Source organism: Saimiri boliviensis, chromosome 20 (assembly GCF_048565385.1).
Source record: "Saimiri boliviensis isolate mSaiBol1 chromosome 20, mSaiBol1.pri, whole genome shotgun sequence".
NCBI classification, from domain to species: Eukaryota; Metazoa; Chordata; class Mammalia; order Primates; family Cebidae; genus Saimiri; species Saimiri boliviensis.
Window position 1 is genome coordinate 33,108,228 of NC_133468.1, and position 19,129 is coordinate 33,127,356.

At 58.5% G+C, this 19,129-nt stretch overlaps 2 protein-coding genes across 11 annotated transcripts in view; both read left to right on the forward strand.

Annotated features, from left to right (window-relative positions):
• Positions 1 to 1,723: 1,723 nt before the first annotated feature.
• The window catches only part of SH2B2 (SH2B adaptor protein 2), a 38,662-nt gene continuing 21,256 nt past the window's right edge, over positions 1,724 to 19,129 (forward strand). The window contains exons 1-2 of one of the 10 annotated variants that reach the window (XM_074390319.1): positions 1,724 to 2,225; positions 17,669 to 18,438. In XM_074390319.1, coding sequence (XP_074246420.1) covers positions 2,126 to 2,225; positions 17,669 to 18,438 — 870 coding nt within the window. In that variant the 5' untranslated portion in view covers positions 1,724 to 2,125. Of the gene's footprint in view, positions 2,226 to 3,834; positions 4,123 to 11,999; positions 18,439 to 19,129 lie in introns of those variants that run through there. The other 9 variants (XM_074390318.1, XM_074390313.1, XM_074390312.1 and 6 more) reach the window with 9 other exon arrangements.
• LOC141582496 (uncharacterized) lies at positions 6,456 to 11,847 on the forward strand. The gene is made up of 2 exons (XM_074390703.1): positions 6,456 to 6,522; positions 8,336 to 11,847. The coding sequence occupies exons 1-2, from the start codon at positions 6,456 to 6,458 to the stop codon at positions 9,253 to 9,255; spliced, it is 987 nt and encodes a 328-aa protein (XP_074246804.1). The 3' UTR covers positions 9,256 to 11,847.

Genomic DNA, 19,129 nt, shown 5'->3' on the forward strand with positions numbered 1-19,129 from the left:
CCCGGGTGCCCTGTGCTCTGGGACGCTGGGGGGACAGGAGGCTGGTGGGGACACCTGCAGTGCCACCTCTGGGAGCTGGGGCTGGCCTCACAGTGGGACACACAGGACATCCCTCCCCCTCTTCGCATCTCCAGGAATTCCATGAGTACGTTCAGAGCTCTGCTGAAGAAGAGATCCGGTGTCTGAGTGCTTTTGAGCCGACAACACCATCAAAAAGGGAAGCTCATTCCTTTATTCAAAAACCACCCGGGCCTGGTGCGGTGGCTCACGCTTGTAATCCCAGCACTTTGGGAGGCCAAGGCAGGTGGATCACTGGAAATCAGGAGTTCGTGACCATTCTGGCCAACATGGTGAAACCCCCTCTCCTTAAAAATACAAACATTGGCCGGGCGCGGTGGCTCAAGCCTGTAATCCCAGCACTTTGGGAGGCCGAGGCGGGTGGATCACGAGGTCAAGAGATCGAGACCAACCTGGTCAACATGGTGAAACCCCGTCTCTACTAAAAATACAAAAAATTAGCTGGGCATGGTGGTGCGTGCCTATAATCCCAGCTACTCAGGAAGCTGAGGCAGGAGAATTGCCTGAACCCAGGAGGCGGAGGTTGCGGTGAGCCAAGATCGCGCCATTGCACTCCAGCCTGGGTAACAAGAGCGAAACTCTGTCTAAAAAAAAAAAAAAAAGCGCCGGGCGCGGTGGCTCAAGCCTGTAATCCCAGCACTTTGGGAGGCCGAGGCGGGTGGATCACGAGGTCGAGAGATCGAGACCATCCTGGTCAACATGGTGAAACCCCGTCTCTACTAAAAGTGCAAAAAATTAGCTGGGCATGGTGGCGCGTGCCTGTAATCCCAGCTACTCAGGAGGCTGAGGCAGGAGAATTGCCTGAACCCAGGAGGCGGAGGTTGCGGTGAGCCGAGATCGCGCCATTGCACTCCAGCCTGGGTAAGGAGAGTGAAACTCCACCTAAAAAAAAAAAAAAAAAAATACAAACATTAGCTGGACATGGTGGTGCATGCCTGTAATCCCAGCTACTCGGGAGGGTGAGGCGGGAGAAACGTTTGAACCCAGGAGGCGGAGGTTGCAGTGAGCCGAGATCTCACCACTGCACTCCATCCTGGGCGACTCTCAAAAACAAAAACAAAAAAACCACCTGTTGGTCTGTGGGTGGGTGTGTGACGTGTCTTGGTCCACGTCAGTTCCCGGGGAATCTTTGCTTCCCTTTCTCTGCTCCCCTTTCCCATGGGCCGCCAATTGCCAGGGGCTGCAGAGCCCAGGCCCACCAGTCGCCCTGAGCACCAGCCTCGCTTGGGAGCCCCCCTGAGCCACAGGTTCTGGGCCACCTTACCTCCAGCCCAGCCCCAGATGGAGAAGCGCATTCGCTGGGTCTGGAGCGGGTGCATTAACCCATTCATCATCCAGGTGGCCAACAAGGCTGGCTGTAAACCCAGGTCCCGCACTGCAGCCCACCACGCCAGAGCCCCCTGTGCTACCTCTGTCTCTATTTTACTTTTTATTATTTATTTATTTATTTATTTTTGAGACGGAGCCTCACTCTGTTGCCAAGCTGGAGTGCAGTGGCATGATCTTGGCTCACTCTAACCTCCGGCTCCCAGGTTCAAGTGATTCTCCTGCCTCAGCCTCCCAAGTAGCTGGGACTACAGGTGCCCACCACACCCAGCTAGTTTTTGTATTTTTAGTAGAGACGGGGTTTCACTATGTTGGCCAGGACGGTCTCGATCTCGACCTAGTGATCGCCCGCCTTGGCCTCCCAAAGTTCGGGGATTACAGGCGTGAGCCACTGCGCCTGGCCCTCTGTCTTCATTTTAGTTCTTAACAGTCTAACGCGTGTGTATCCAGGGGCCTTTCTTTGGGGTCCCCCTCCCAGCACCCCTCATCATCTCCCCCACTGGGACTTCATCCAAACCCCCTCCCCCGAGCCTCCTGCCCTCAGGGACCCTGGATGGGCCTGTCCTCCGCGACCCTTGTTCCTATCCCCAGCTAAGTGACGGCCACTCTTGGCCAACCACGCCCCCTCCACCCCCACAGCCACTTCCACATCTCCATCAGTTCCTCCTTCTGGGTCCGAGGCTCTTTGCCGCCAGCCCTCCTCACTTCCTCTTCTCTGGGGATGGATCCGAGCTATTGTTCTGCCCATGGCTTCCCATCCCAGGACCCTCCCTGGCCATGGTCATCACGGCAGTGGAGTCCGGCCCACTACTCTGAACCAGGTTAGTGTGCTGCAGGTCAGGCTCTCCCCTCGCCCGGGAGGGTGGACACCACAACCGGGACATGTATGGAGCCCCCCTCTTTCCCACTCTTGGGCACCCCCTCCTGCCTCTTCCCAGCCTCAGTCATAGGTGTCCTGGCATCCAGGCCCATGTGCAGCTCCCACCAAGGGCTTGCCCACTGCCGAAACTTTCATTAAAGTGTCTGCTGGCCTGGTCCTGCGGAGGGAAGAGGGGAGGTGTGGGGCAGGGAAGGGGCCTGCCTGGCTTCTGTGCCCCCGTGGAGGGCAGCACCGGGGCTTTGGGCAGCAGGTGAGGGCTCTGTGCCCTCCACCTTCACCTTTGGAAGCCCCGCTCTTTCCGTCCCTAAGAAGGGGATAAAAACTCTTGTCTGTCCAGCCTCCTGGGAAATTAGTTGTGAAATGCTTTGGGAAAGGTCAGAGGTCAGTATGGGCTCAGGAGGTCGACGGATGGAGGCAGCTCCAGCTGGCAAGGAGACCAGGACAGAGCCTCCAGAGGTGGGGATAGTGGACAAGGAGGGAGATGAGGGGAGAAGACACCCAGGGGTCCCCCCTTGCTATCTGCAGAGATGAGAGTCATCTCTGAGCGGCCCCCTTCCCTTTCCTCTGCCCCCGCTGAAGCCCTCCCTCCCCTCTCCGACCCTTTCCAGGCCTGCTGAGCCCCTGTACCTCTTTCAGAATCTCCCCACCGCACCCCCAGCATCAAGGGTCAGGCCACAAGGGTCCTGCAAAGCCCAGCAGGACTGTTCCTCAGCCCGACTTGTCTCTGCCCTAATGCGGGCAAGTTCTGGAGCCAGGCAGGGTTGAGCTAGATGCCAGGGCTGTCGTTCCTCATCCCCCTCTATGACCTCTGACACCTCTCCGGGTGGCATCGGGCCCCCATCACAGCGAAGGTCGGGTGGTGGGGGTCTGCCCCCTTCCTGTGGCTCCGGGGCGATTTCCTGCACCCGGTGGGCTGGAGGGAGGGGGCCCTCGGGATTTATGGGAACCAGACGTTGACTTCCCCCGTTGCGACATCCAGGCCTCCTCGAGGCTCCCATTGTCCCCGCTGCGGAGGGTCGGGCCACAGCGGCGGCTCCCGCGAAGCATCCGTCACTTCGAGAGGCGCTTCGAGGGCGTCCGTCCCCACACAGCCGTCGCGCGGGACATTCCCCCGACCCCACGCGCCGCGCTCCCGGGGCCACCACCGCGGGCTCGAGGGGTCGCCTCCGCGCGGAGGAGGGGGATTCCCGCGCCAGGCCTGGGGCCGGCTCGGCAACACGGGGACCCCCCCACCCAGATGGGGCGACTCAAGGCGGGCTCCTAGCCCCTCGCCCCAGGGCCGGGCAGTTCCCGCGCCGCCGCCGCGGGGAGCTCACGAGCGCTGGCCACCGGCGCCACTCGGGCTCTGCGGAGGGCGCGGGGCGCGGCGGGGGCGGGGCCTGAGCGGCGCGAGGGAAACGGGCGGGGGCGGGGGCTCGCGGAGGGGCGGGGCATTGAGGCGCGGTGGGCGGGGCCAGGAGTCGCGAGGGGCGGGGGCTCGCCGAGGGGGCGGGGCGGGGAGGTGCGAGGGAGGTGGGCGGGGCGGGGCTCGCGGCGGGGGCGGGGCCGGGAGGCGCGCGCCTTGCGGGCAGGGGGCGCGCCGCGCGGGGCTGGGCTCGGAGCGCGCAGAGCTCGGCCGCCGGAGAGCCGCGAGGGGGACGCGCCGGGACCTCAAGGAGCGCACAAGCCTTCGAGGCGGTGGACGAGAGAGGGAGCAGCCGCCGCCGTTGCCGCCTCCCTCCCGGAGAGAGCCCAGTCCGCCGCGGGCCATGAGCCACCGGGCCCGGGGAGCCTGGTCGCGGTCCGGGCAGCGCTCCGCTGGCCCCCCGGCCCGCTCGGCCGCAGCTGCGCGCCTGTAGGTATGGCCTCCTGGTCCCCGGTTCCTGTTCCCTGGTCCGTCCCCCGGGACCCCCGCCTGTCCCCGGGGGCGTGCGCTGTGTGCGCACCGCTGCACCGGGGAGAGCGGCCGCAAGCACCCCGGTCCGCGCGTGTCGTCTTTGTGTGCGCGGGTGGGAGGGACGAGGGCGCGCGAGGGAGGAGACGCGCCCTCGGCTGGGATCGGCTTCCTGATCCCATCACGGGCGGGGCGGGGAGCCGCTGGAGGGCGCCGAGCTGCCTCCGGAGCAGCTGCGCCCCCGCCCCCTGCTAGGGCCGGGGTCGGGTGGTGAGGCGAGCGCACCCGGGCCCTTAGAGGAGGGGTCTCTGACTAGGGGAGGGAGCGCCCAGGTCTCTTCCCGACGCTGGGAGCGCTGGGAGGGGGCGTCAACCTAGAATGAGGGAGAGAGCCACGGTGTAGGATCGGAAGGACCCCCTCCAGGCCACAGCCTCCGGGCAGGCACGCCCTCCCTCTGGCCCAGGCCCCCCATTCTTGCCCCGCCCACCCGGGGAGCTCCCCGGTCGCGGGAGGATCGTGGAGGGTGCCCAGGAGGCCGGCGCCTTTAAGAAGGGGCGGGTTCGTGCCCTCCATTCAGGCCCTTGGGCCTCGGCCATTGATGAACCTGCGGGCAGCGCGGGCCGGAACCGCGCCAGCCCAGCGGGCTGAGGCCAGGCAAAGGCAGGGACGCATCCCGGACCCCGCATTCCCGAAGTGGAGGCCTTTAGGGAGGGAAGTCTGCAGTGACTAGGGCCTCTCAGGAGCCACGCAGGGCAGACCGGGCAGCCCCAGCCGAGACCCCGAACACGAATAAGCCAGGATCTACGTGCACAAGCTAAGGGCATCAGGGTCGCTGCTCAGCTGGTGCAAGGGAGAGCCTCAGGCTAGGCTGTCAGACCTGGGTGGAGCCCTACCAATGCCCTCGAGCCAACATTACCTACCCTGTAAAATGATGGTGCTGCCTGCCTCCTGGCTAAGGGACCCACAGGAGTTGCATCTCAGAGAGGTCCCTGGAGCTCCTCTGGGAGGACAGGGGACAGGGGGTGTGGTTTCCCCAAGAGGTTTTGACTGCCTCTTGAGGCGAGCCCCCCCCTACTCTGCCCCACCTTGAACTCTCCCAATCCCTTCTCTCCTGGCCACTCCATGCAGGAAGAGGTTGGGAGAGTAGCCTAGAACTTTTCAGTTCCAGGGATTTTGGGGGGGTCTGGCTGTGGCGGTGGTGGCACTACTTTTAGGCTAGTGTAGATCACGGTTTTTGGGGGGGTCTCAGAGGCAGTTTCCTTCCCACCAGCCACTTCCTTAGAGGTCTGTTCCACGAACATCCAAGAACAGCCCTGCCCTACCCCATTGCGGGCTGGCTTCTGATGCTGGAATGCACACACTTTTCTTTTTACCCTTTTTGTGAAAAAAATCTGTTCCGAGCGTCTAAACCCCTCTTCCCTACTTAGTGTGGGTCTCCTAGGGAGGATGCCCACGGGTGGGCTTCCCTTGGGGGTCTTGGAGGTGGGTCCCCAGGTGATCCTGGGCTTCCCAGGACTGAGCTCTTTCGAACTTACTTGTGCCAAGCTAAGGGTGTCAGGGTTGCTGTTCATGTCATCTTCACAACAACACTGTGGGTTTTGTGCTATTATTATCCCCACACAGTTAGGGAGGGGAAATGACTGGCCCGAAGTCCTGCAGCCAACAAACCAGGCCTCCCAGCAACTCCTCTCTGACAACAGCCTGGCACTTCTTGCCCTATCTACTCAGCCTGGGTTGCAGGGAATTTGGGGTTTCGGGACGTCAGGCCTGCTGGCGGTTGTCTTCATGGGGCTAGGGTCGCGTGTAGAGGCCTGCCACTCTTTCTCACAGTCCAGATGAGGCCAGGGGGCTGGTCAGAGCTCTGGGGCCTGGGGAGGTTTCTCTTCCCCGCTCACCAGGCTGGGTGTTTTATGGCTATGCTCTGTCTAGGGGGATAGCAGGTGTGACCCCTTCAACACGAGGTCACAGCCCACACCTGTTTGGGCAGAGCAAGGCCGAGCATCACTATGTGGGTGTGAAGCACCTTTTGGTTCCTCTGGGTGAAGCAGGGTTTGGGCCCCATACTTCCGGCCCATCTGAGGATAGCGCCCACCCAGGGAGTGGGGGGAGGACATCCAGTCAGGAACTCATGGTCTGGTGGAAGAGATGGGCCACAGCCATGTGGCGTGGTGGAGGGGCAGGTGACAAGGGGGGAGGTGGGGCCAGGGTCAAGGAGCATGCTGAAGGCCTCCATGGGCTCAGATGCCTGCCTGCTATTGGGGCAGAAGAGGGGAAGTAGGTGGGGTAGTGCCCGGCTGCATGGTTAGGCTCCGTGCAGAGGACAAGCAGGAGCTGGAGGAAGAGCATGTATTAGAACTCGGATGTGGTGAGTTTGAGGAACCTGGTGATCAGCCAGGCTGGGAGCTGAGCCCAGAGAAAGGCCTGGGGAAGCTTTATTGACACCTGCAGTGTCCGGAGTTGAGGGATGCTCAGACTTTAGGGGTGCCACCCAAGGTCTCAGGAGGCACTGGTATGTGTATCCCGGAAAAGCCAGAAGGTAGCTGGGTGGGATGAGTTGTTGGGGACTAAAGGGGCATCCCGTAGGTTTAAGGGACTGGGCCAGGACCCACGTGAGACTTACGGCACTGGGGGAGTGGAAGGGGCTGAGCATCTCAGGCCAAGGCTGGAGAAGTGAGGGACCTCTGCTCTGCAACCCCAGAGAGGCAGGGTGGGGTGGTGGGAGTGAGCAGGGCCAGTGCAGCTGGAACCAGCCCAGCCTGCTCTCCACCTGCAGAGCCCATCCAGGAACTGTCCAGCACTGGGCACTCCTGAAGGAGACTGAGTCTGCCTCTTGAGCCCCCACGGCCTGGCTTAGCTTGCTGTCCTGGCCCCCACTCCCTGCTCGTCTGACCCCCACTTCCTGAGGAGCCCTTCTGTGAATTCCCCTGCCCACCCCCAGCCTCTCAGTGTGCCGCATCCTCTAAAGGCCGGCATCTCCTTTCCCGAAACAGGGACTGTGTGTCCTCTCACTGTGCCCTTGTAAGGGGAGATCACTAGAAACAGGTCTCAGAAAGCGACCAACCTGGAACTTGGCTCCATACCCCTCTTTTTTGTTTGTTTGTTTGTGGTTGAGAGAGTCTTTGTTCTGTCACCCAGGCTGAAGTGCAATGGTGCAATCTCAGTTCACTGCAACCTCCACCTCGGGTTCAAGCAATTCTCCTGCCTCAGCCTCCTGAGTAGCTGGGATTATAGGCTTGCACCACCACGCCTGGCTAATTTTTGTATTTTTAGTAGAGACGTGGGTTCACCATGTTGGCCAGGCTGGTCTCAAACTCCTGACCTCAAGTGATCCGCCATCCTTGGCCTCCCGAAGTGTTGGGATGACAGGCATGAGCCACTGTACCCAGCCTCCCCTCTTACCCATTCTGTGGCCCTGGACCCTCCCGCCTGGCGTCTGACACACAGCAGGCCCACCGCTATGTGGTGGCCAGTGTGTGGCGGGCTAGTCACCTCCCCCCCGAGAACCCCGTTTCTTCATCTCTACAATGAGAACCCCCTCTTTCTTACAGGGATGATGTGAGGGGAGAAGGGTTTTAACAGGGGTGTGGCCCACTGGGGTATGGGTTGCAGAATGCTGACGCTGGTCATGCTGGAGGCTGGGCGTATGTGTTGGGGTGATGGGTACCTCTGCAGCCGTCTGCCGCAAGCAGCTGGAGCAAAAGGGAATGGATAGAGCTATGATTTTTTTTTTTTTTTTTTTTTTTTTTTTTTTTTGAGACATCGTCTTGCTCCGTTACCAGGGCTGGAGATCCCGGCTCACTGCAACCTCTGCCCCCTGGTGATTCTTCTACCTCAGCCTCCTGAGTAGCTGGGATTATAGGTGTTTGCCACCCTGCCAGGCTAATTTTTTTTGTATTTTTATTAGAGACGGGGTTTCACCTTGTTGTCCAGGCTGGTCTCGAACTCCTGACCTCAAGTGATCCACCCACCTTGGCCTCCCAAAGTGCTGGGATTACAGGCGTGAGCCACCATGCACAGCCAGAGCTGCGATTTTTAAACAAACTGTTTATTTAATCTTCATGACAGCCCCATGTGGTTAGCACTGCTCTCACCTCCATCTTAACAGATGGGGAAACTAAGGCTCCAGAGTCCAAGGGGTCATGCAGCTAGGCAGCAGGAGAGCTGAGATTCAAACCCAGACAGTCTAGCTCCAGATCTCAGACTTTTAACACCAGAAGTGGCTGTAAGGAGGCACCCAGGCAGTGGGGCTCCCTTTGCTGGGGAACAGCTGTCAGATGCAACTGTGGGAATCCCTAGGACTGACGGTCTGCAGGCCGGCAGGGCTTGTCAAGCTTGGGGTGTCTGCAAAAGCCCGGGGGCTCAGCAGAAGGGCTCCCACCCTTCCACGGCCGTGGCAAAGGCAGAGTGTTGTGTGACAGGCCTGGGGTTGTCCTGGGCACAGGACTGCTCTAACAGCTGCCTGCAGGCGACATTGCTCAGGGCAGGCCTTGGACTAGAAAGTTATCTACAGGGAAGAGCAGCTAGGGAAACTAATGCTCAGAACAGCCAAGACTCCTTAGTACCTTCGAACACATACGGAGGTATACAGCTCTTAATCCACACCTGTCCCCATCGCCAGTCAGAAGGCCCCCACCCGCCCACTCTGCAGCAAAGTCACAGCAAGTTCAAGAGTGTTCAGACCAGAAACCGTGCCTACTTTGCCTTCTGCCAGGGTGGTGGGGTGAGTGCAGATACTCTGGGAGGGGAGGGTTGGGGAATTCCAGCCACATCCTTGCCCTGGCAGGAGGCCTTGGTTCAGGGCCTACCTTGCGGGGATGTGGTCTCTGGGGAGGTGAGGAGTAAGAGGGACTTCAAAACCAACGCCCACGTATTCAGCAGCGGCAAAGCAGAGACTGCTCTGTGTGCTCTGTTCTTGAATCTGCAGGGGAGAGAAAGACGCATACCTGGTCAGCGGGTGGGAGTCACTCCAGGCCAGAGGGATGGCCTGCCCAAAGATCGTCTGTGTCCTGGCCAGGGAGGGGCGCAGAAAGCAGGCTGGAGGGGGGGAGGGGACTGCCCCACTGAGGCCAGGAGGGCGCCTGAGGAACAGCAGGATTGAAGGAGCCTTTGTTGTCCAGAGCGAGGCTGAGTGGGATGGGCCAGTGCTGTTAAGATCTGAGGACCCCTAAGGGTACATGAACCAGAGTGAGGCCTTGTCTCTTATGTCAGGCAGGGAGGTACCCCAAGAAGAGGCTGCACCAAGAGTTCAAGACCAGCCTGGCCAACATAGTGAGACCCCATCTCTACCCAAATATCAAAAAATTACCTGGGGCTGGGTGCAGAGGCCCATGCCTGTAATCTGAGCACTTTGGGAGACTGAGGTGGGTGGATCAGCTGAGGTCGGTAGTTTGAGACCAGCCTGGCCAACATGGTGAAACCCCATCTCTATGAAAAATACAAAAATTCTCTAGGCTTGGTCCCAGCTACTCAGGATGCTACGGCAGGAGAATTGCTTGAACCTGGGAGGCAGAGGTTACCGTGAGACAAGATCCTACCATTGCACTCCAGCCTCAGCAACAGAGCGAGACTCCGTCTCAAAATAAATAAAGAATAACCTGGCCATGGGGTCATGTGCCTGTAGTCCCAGCTACTTGGGAGGCTGAGGTAGGAGAATTGCCTGGGCCCAGGAGTTCAAGGCTGCAGTGAACTGTGACTGCACCACTGCACCCCAGCCTGGGCCACAGAGTGAGACTTTATCTTAAAAAAGAGGCCTCAGTTTCCCCATCTTGAATGGTTCATGGCGGGATAGGTGGCACTGCCCACCCCAGGACATGAGAGGAGCCGCTCCCGTTTCATGTACTTGGTTTTCTGAGCGCTGCTCCAAGGACAGAGCTAAGTGAGGTGCAGGAGGAAGGGGGGCTCTTGGCAGTGGGGTGCCGCTTTTTGGGGTGCTGCATAGCTAGTTTGCGCTGTGGGACCACTGACCATCCCTCCTCTCCCGGGGGCTCCTGGACTCCTGCGGCTGGGATGGTGCTGGGGAGGGGATGGGGTCACCAGCTGGACGTGGGCGGGGCTGCTGGCTCTCCCCGCCCCCACGGCCACCGCCCACTGTGCCGCGCATCGATTGGTCGCTGGCCCATTAGCGGGGGGTGGCGAGTCCGACTCATCAATATTTTAAGGAATGACCCGGCCTTGGGGTCCGGAACTGCTGCGCGGGCGGGGTCTGAAGTCACATTTTTTGTTGTTGTTGTTATTATTATTTTTTTTTTTTTGGCCCTCCAATTGTCAGCGCTATTTTTACCACCGGAAAGCCGCTGCCCCCTCCCCCATGCCTGCTGGACCGACTGTCTAGCGGGGTTGGGGGCTGGGGTCTCTTGTCTGGGTTGCTGGTCGTGGGGTTAGGGGAGGCGGTGGTCTAGAAAGGCGATGGACAGGGACCCCGTTAGACTTCCCCTGCCTTCCTTGCTCCGTACCCCCCCACCGAAAACCCCTGTGAAGCCCCCATCCCATCCAAGATGGGAACGAAAAACATTTCCTCCGGAGGAGAAGCCAGGCAGTCCAGCTGAGCGTCGGAAAACCGGAGGTGGGGGCGTGTGATGGATGGGGGAGGGTGGTCTCACCGCCCAGTGCTCCGAGGAGGCCCAGCACCGTACGGGTACTGGGTGGGCTTTGTCTCCAGCACCAATCCTCAGAGAAGCAGGATGTGAACGGGAGAGGCAGTCCTTCCCCGTCCCTGGTCTTAATGGAATGACAGCCCAGTCTTCAGTGTCCAAGGCCATCACGTCTGCGTCTGAATCAGGGGCCCCTAGAGGCCACACACAGGTCCAGCACCCCATTTTACTGGTAGGGAAGCTGAGGCCCCAAGAGACACAGGGCCTGGCCCAGGATAGAACCCAGGCCAGCACTGCCCCACACCAACGCAGCTGGGGTTTTCTGGCACCCTGGAATCGCGGAGGAGAGCTGACCACCAAGAGAGTTAAAGATCACAGGGTCCTGGAGAGCGAGAGTGGTACAGGACGAAGGTTTCCTGGGAGAAGAGGTCTTGTTTGGTTGGTTTTTTGAGATGGGGTCTCACTCTGTTGCCCAGGCTGCAGTGCAGGGGTGCAGTCTCGGCTCACTGCAGCCTCAGCTTCCTGGGTTAAACCAATCCTCCTGCCTCAGTCCCCCAGGTAACTGGGGCTACACGCATGTGCCACCATGCCTGGCTAATTTTTGTTCTTTTAGTAGAGACAGGGTTTCACCATGTTGCCCCGGCTGCTAAACTCCTGAACTCAAGTGATCTACCCGCCTTAGCCTCCCAAAGTGCTGGGATGACAGGCGTGAGCCCCGACATCCAGCCAAAAGAGGTCTAAAGGCGGGGGAGATGTGAAAAGTGGGCAGAGCAAAGGTCCTAGAGAGGGCTGGAAATACCGACCTTGGCCGTACCCAGAAGTTAGAGGAGCTCCCGCCCTGCCCATGACTGCACGTGTGTTCTACCACTGCAGACACCACCTCCTGCCCCGTCTTTCCACTGAGTGGCCAGAAAGTGAGGAGGGTGGGCTCAGAGGTTGGGAGTGTGGTCAGCGTCACTCACTTAGGGAGCCGAGGGCTCATGCTTTGAACCCAAGCTCCCCACACATGGTCTCCTCCCCCCAGTTCCTGTCCCAGGGGTGGGCAGGGACAGCGCACTCCGGCCCCTGCCACAGCCAGGCCCCCTTCCCTGTGGCCTGCAGCCTTCCCTCTCCAGAGAACCAGGTCCGGGCCTTGCTCTCTCCATCTGTAGCCAGGTGGGGCCCTCCCTGGCACTGTGGCTTGGAGACTTTTCTTTCTAGCTACTCAACCCGCCTCCCCTGTGGATCCAGGGCTGGTCCTACGGAGGGCTGCCGTGCCCGGGCATCAGGCCCACAGGCTGCTGGCAGGCCTGCAGGGTTGGGGAGGGGAGGTCAAGGCAGCCCCAACCCCCCAGACCAGTCTCTGTTTAGGGCCTGGCTGGGCACACCTGCCATGCCCTTGGAAGATTCCTCTGTAAGTTCCACTCCGACTCCAGTGAGGGCTACCTGGGCCCCACCTGCCGGAGTCTCCCCGGGGGCCCTGATCCCCATCTCTGTGCCTTCTCCCTATCAAGGGTTCCTCCAGCCAGCAGGAAGAGCTGGGGATGACAGGGTTGGATTGACGTCTGAGAACTCGGCACTGGGCTGACTTCCTGCCTGCTGCTGCCTGCCCCACGTGGAGGTATAATCACCTCACTCAGGGACCTCCCACCTACCCTTCCCAGGCTGCCCGGTCACCAGCTCTGAGTCCCCTGGGGGGTCCCAATGGTTAAGGGAGAGACATGGCCACCGTCAGGAGCACTAGCCTACCAGATAAATGGATGGGCTTGGAGCTCAGGGACAGGGTTTCGTGGGCTCAGCCACAGCCCCACCTCTACCCCAGGAAATGCCATCCCCGCAGGTCAAGGCCTGGGCCTGGGCCGGCCACTGTCTGGTGGTGGTGGTGGCAGGTACGTTCCCACCTCCACCCTCAGGGAAGAAGCAAGTTGCAGGAGCCTGGACTACGACTCACGCCTTCCATTTGTCCCTGCGGACTCTCTCTGTGTTCTCAGCCATGAGAACAGACACTTGGAGAACCCTGTAACTGGCACCATGCAAGAGAGACAGGCAGGAGGAGGCTGTGGGAGCTCAGAGGAGACACTTGTGCTGGCCTGAGCGGAGGAGAAAGGAGGGGTGTCAGGGAAGGCTTCCTGGAAGAAGTGGCTTCTGGATTAATTACTGAAGGGTGAGTAGGAATTAGGAGAAGAAAGGAGGAAACATGGGGCAGGGAAAAGGTCAGGCATGAGCAAAGCTCGTGGGGGCCTCAGTCCCCAACCTCCCCCTACCTTCATGAATTCTAAACACCACCACTGCCCAGCCGCCAATGTCCTGATAAGTCCTGCCTCCAAGTCGTTGCTCAGGCCCCCACCTCCCTCTTTATTTTCTTTGCACTCATGAAGCCCAACACAATAACCGCCTCTCGGAGGAAACCAAACTCCCTCTTCCCTACTCCCCTCCCCCAGTACCAAGGCAGGATCTCCTAGGAGACCGCTGGTTTGGAAACCTGTCCTTGAAGCTAAGTGGGCTCAGCAGGGAGTCCTGTTCCGTCCCTGGGGCTGTCCCCTGGTTATTGTCTGCAGGTTGATGGCTGAGCTTGCCCCAAGGAAAGGGAATTCCCACGGTGCCCTGTGGCCCAGAGGCCTCGCAGATGATCTCACGGAAGTGGGGCAGCTATTTTTACCTGGCATTTAATTACAGGGTTTGGATCCCCAAGGAGAGATGACATGGTGATCCCAGGCGCTGTGAGGGAGGGGCATCCAGGAACTGTGGGGATCCTGGGAGGACAGGCGAGGGCAGGACCCTCTAACTGCGTTCCTCAGAAGGATGGTCCCTTGTGCCCCAACACTGGGCTGGTTCCTCAGACAGGGACTTCCCAGGGCACTCACTCCATCACCCCACTTCATCAGTATTGGTAGTTTTCCCCCTGGCTTGAATAAGGGCTGTGTGCACACAGCAGATGGGACCTGTGCCCTCAGGGGCAATGGCTTGGCAAGGCCTCCAGGTGATCGGCTGGCCCCAAGCCACACAGTTCAGCCATCCAGAGCGGTGAAGGACGGAGGGGCCTGGGAATAAGAGGATGAAGCCGGGGTGAGGAGACAGCTGGGATTCCTGGACTGGGGCATCTTCAAAATCGAATTTGAATGGGGATTCTGGGGGGAACCAGATTCCAGAACGCGGGAATGTAAATAGAAGCGTGCAGGCCGTTGCGATGGAAAGAAGCAGGTCCTTCAGTGTTCGTGTAAAATCTTGGTTTGTTTAGCCAGGCATGGTAGCTCTCGCCTGTAGTTCTAGCTACTCGGAAGCTACTGAGGCAGGAGGATTGCTTGGGCCCAGGAGTTAGAAGCTGCAGTGAACTATGATCTCACCACTGCACTCCAGCCTGGGAGACACCAAGAGACTCTGTCTCAAAAAAAGAAAAAAACCTTAGTTCTTATCCACAGCTTTGCCTTTCAAGGTTTCAGATACCAGTGGTCAACAGAGATCTGAAGATATTAAATAGAAAGTCCCAGAAGTAGACATACGAAGAAAAATGTAAATTGCAGGCCATGGTGAGTGGCAGGATGAAATCTCACACCGTCAGGCTGTTCCGCCTGGGATGTAAATCATCCCTTTGTCCGGCATAACAGCGCTGTGGCTGTGACCCGCTCACCACTTAGGAGCTGTGTCGGTTATTAGATCCAAAAAACGTAGCGGGCCAGGTGCAAGTGGCTTGTGCCTATAATTTCAGCACTTTAGGAGGCCGAGGCCAGAGGATTGCTTGAGCCCAGGAGTTCGAGACCAGCCTCATCAACAGAGTGAGATCTCGTCTCTATGTGTACACACACACACACACACACACACAAACACACAAACCAGCCAGCCAGGCAAGAACAGTGACATAGGTTCAGTACTAGCCACAGTTTCAAGCATCTGCTAGGGGTCTTGTGACATACCCCCCTTGGGCAAGAGGGAACTACTATATTTGATCCACACTAGGAAGAGGCTCCTCAAGCCCTGGAGTCACTGCAGACCTGGGTGAGAACCCTAGACCTGTCTTGGGACTAACAAGCAGTTTGTCCTCAGGCCCAGTGTGAGGGCTTAGACGGGGACAGCTGTGACACGCCTGGCGTGGCAAACACATTCATGTGTTCATTCAGTCAGTGTTTCCCAAGTGCCTGCCATATGCCCAGCACGGAGGACACGGCCGCTTTTAGGGCTGGCAAAATCCCTGCCTTGTGAAACTGGCATCCTCGGGGGAAGGGGACAGAGGGGGACACACAACCAAGCAGCTGAATACACGATATGTCAGCCGGCAGTCAGGAGGATGGTGGAATAGAGCACATCGGAGGGAGATTGTCGTCAGAGGCATTTGTCACTCTCAAGAGTGGTTAGGGAAGGCTACAGGCCAAGCTGATCATTGAGTAGAAACCTGACGGAGGTGAGGGACTGTGGAGGAAAGAGCACTCCAGGCGTGTGCAAAGGCCCTGGGGTAGGAATATGGCTGCTGTGCTTCTGGGAGGGCAGGGAGGCAGGTACAGCCAGAGAACAGTGGCAGCAGATGTGCCCAGAGGGGTAAACTGAGGCAGATCATCTCAGGCCCTAGGGGCTGCAGCTAGAGCTTTGGCTTCTACTCTGACTGTAATAGGAACCGTTGGGGGATTGTGTGTGGAAGAGGGACTTGATCTGTCTCGTGGTTTGGGTTTGGGGTTTTTTGTTTTGTTTTGTTTTGTTTTTTGAGTCAGGATCTATACCACCAGGCTGGAGTGTGGTGGCATGATCATAGTTCACTGCAGCCTCCAACTCATGGGCTCAAGCTACTCAGTCTCCTGAGTAGCTGGGACTATAGGGATGCCACCACATCCAGATTGTTTTGGGTTTTTTTTTTTTTTTTTTTTTTTTTTGTTTTTTTTTTTGAGAGAGAGAGTCTTGCTCTGTTGCCCAGGCTGGAGTACAGTGGTGACGTCACGGCTCACAGTAGCCTCACCCTCCCAGGCTCAGGGATCCTTCCGAGTAGCTGGGACTACAGGTGTGCACTACCACACCCAGCTAATTTTTTGTTTGTTTGTTTGTTTGTAAAGACAGGGTTTTGCCGTGTTGCCCAGGCTAGTCTTGAATTCCTGAGCTCAAACACTCTGCCGACCTCAGCCTCCCAAAGTGCTGGGATTACAGGTGTAAGCCAGTGTCCCCAGCCAAGATGATTTTTTTTTTTTGAGACGGAGTCTTGCACTGTTGCCCAGGCTGGAGGAGAGCAGTGGTGTGATCTGGGCTCACTGCAACCTCCACCTACCAGTTTCAAGCAATTCTCCTGCCTCAGCCTCCCAAGTAGCTGGGATTACAGGCACCCGCCACCATGCCTAGCTAATTTTTGTATTTTTAGTAGAGACAGGGTTTCACCATCTTGGCCAGACTGGTTTTGAACTCCTGACCTCGTGATCCACCCGCCTTGGCCTCTCAAAGTGCTAGGATTACAGCTGTGAGCTACCGTGCCTGGCCTCAATAATTTTTGTATTATTAATTTTTCTAGAGATAGAGTCTCGCTATGTTGCACAGGCTGGTCTTGAACTTCTGGCTTCAAGTAATCCTCCACCCTTAGGTTCCCAAAGTGCTGGGTTTATAGGCATGCACCACTGCATATGGCAGTCCTGAGTTCTGGAAATGACTGGGCTCCGAGGAGAAGAGATTTTTATTATTATTATTATTATTTTTTTTTTTTTTGAGACAGAGTCTTGCTCTGTCCCCAAGCTAGAGTGCAGTGGCATGATCTCGGCTCACTGCAGCCTCCACTTCCCGGTTCAAGCGACTCTCCTGCCTCAGCCTTCCAAGCATCTGGAATTACAGGCATCTGCCACCACGCCCAGCTAGTTTATGTATTTTTAGTAGAGACAGGATTTCACCATCTTGACCAGGTTGGTCTCGAACTGCTGACCTCATGATCCACCCGCCTCAGCCTCCCAAAGTGCTGGGATTACAGACAGGTGTGAGCCACCGCGCCGAGGCAAGACAGACTTTAGAGGGAGTGAGATCAGGATCCCGGGGATCATGAAGAAGCTGCTGGAGTACTACATGCAGGAAAAATTTATGTGAATCTGGGGACAGCAGCCTGGACCTCTAGGAAGGAGTCGAGTTCTCGGTCTATTTCAAAGGTCTGGCCAACGGGATTCCATGTGACTTCTTCCTTTCTGCCCAGCTTTGTGGAACCTCAGAAGAGGTCACTGAGGAAGTGAGGTCACCAGAGGCTCATGGGGAACCCACTTGAAAGTATCTGTCATCCCAGCCTCTTCTGCTAGCCCCAGGAATGACCCTGAAGTTCTATGAGACTACCGTTTTGGGGAGAGAATGATGCAGGACCACCCCTTCTGCAGACACGCCTCCTGCCTTCCCAGTTGTCTTTCTCTCTCTCTCTCTCTTTTTTTTTTTTCTTTTTGGGACAGAGTCTCACTGTTGCCCAGGCTGGAGTACAGTGGCGCAATCTCAGCTCAGTGCAACTTCTGCCTCCTGGGCTCAAGTAATTCTCCTGCCTCAGCCTCCCAAGTGGCAGGGACTACAGGTGTGTACCACCACACCCCGCTAATTTTTGTATTTTTACTGCAACATCTGCCTCTTGGGCTCAAGCATTTTTCCTGCCTCACCCTTGGGAGTGGCTGGAATTACAGCGTGCACCACCACACCCGGCTAATTTTTGTATTTTTAGGAGAGACGGGGTTTCACCATGTTGGCCAGGCTGGTCTCCAACTCCCAGCCTCAGGTGATCCACCCACCTCGGCTTCCCAAAGTGCTGGGATTACAGGTGTCAGCCACGTACCGGCCCCACTTTTTCTTTTTCTTTGCACGCATCCATGCTGCTTGGAAATGCTACATGCTGTAGTACACACACACACACACACACACACACACACACACACACCTGGGGGAGCTGGAAGGAGGGGACAGGTGGACGTACTGATCACAGGCCTGAAAGTCAATGTGCGCTCTTCTCGCCCGCAGCCACAGGTGGCTGCGATGGGACGGAAGCCATGAATGGTGCCGCCCCCGGCCCCGCCGCAGCCGCCCCGGTCCCGGTCCCGGTCCCGGTCCCGGACTGGCGGCAGTTCTGCGAGCTGCACGCGCAGGCGGCCGCCGTGGACTTTGCGCACAAGTTCTGCCGCTTCCTGCGGGACAACCCAGCCTACGACACGCCCGACGCCGGCGCCTCGTTCTCCCGCCACTTCGCCGCCAACTTCCTGGACGTCTTCGGCGAGGAGGTGCGCCGCGTGCTAGTGGCCGGGCCGACGTCTCGGGGCGCAGCCGTGCGCGCGGAGGCCATGGAGCCGGAGCCCGCGGAGACCTCCGCACTCAAGGCGGCAAGCTACGGCCACTCGCGGAGCTCAGAGGACGTGTCCACGCAGGCGGCCATCAAGGCCCGCGTCCGCAAGGGCTTCTCGCTGCGCAACATGAGCCTGTGCGTGGTGGACGGCGTGCGCGACATGTGGCACCGGCGCGCCTCGCCCGAGCCCGACGCCGGAGCTGCCCCGCGTGTCGCCGAGCCCGCCGCCGAGCCCCGCGACAAGTGGACGCGGCGCCTGCGGCTGTCTCGGACGCTGGCGGCCAAGGTGGAGCTGGTGGACATTCAGCGCGAGGGGGCGCTGCGCTTCATGGTGGCCGACGACGCGGCGGCGGGTCCCGGGGGCGCCGCGCAGTGGCAGAAGTGCCGTCTGCTCCTGCGCAGGGCTGTGGCCGAGGAACGCTTCCGCCTGGAGTTCTTCGTGCCGCCCAAGGTGAGCACCCCATAACTCCTACGTCCTGGGAGCACCAGAGGAGGCGCCCGGGTAGCAGCTGAGGGTGCCAGCGACTGCCTTTGGGGTCTGCGCGGTCTAATCTGGTTGACAGGGTGGAGTATTTGATGCCAGGATCCCGGGAGGTGGGCCTGTCACCTCTCTTGGAGCAGTCACCCCTTCAACCCCAGTTCTTTGTGAAGAAGGACCCTCTGGCTGCACCAAGGGCTTCTAGGTCACCGTTTTTTCCTTTTATTTCTTTCTCTTATTCTGAGATTTTGCTGTGTGTGTGAGAGACCCAGGCTGGAGTGCAGTGGCACAATCTCAGCTCACTGCAACCTCAGCCTCCCCAGTAGCTGGGATTTACAGGTGCGTGCCACCACGCCCAGCTACTTTTTGTATTTTTAGTAGAGACAGGGTTTCACCACGTTCGCCAGGCTGGACTCAAAACTCCTGACCTCAAGTGACCCGACTGCCTTGGCCTCTCAGTGCTGGGATTACAGGCTTGAGCCACCATGTCTGGCCTTTCTTTTTTGTTTTGAGACAGGGGCTGTCCCCCAGGCTGGAATGCAGTGGTGCAATCATGGCTCACTGCAGCCTCCACCTCCCACACTCAGGCAACCCTCTTGTCTCAGCATCTTGAGTAGCTAGGACCACACACACCACCACTCCCAGCAATTTTTTTTTTTTTCCA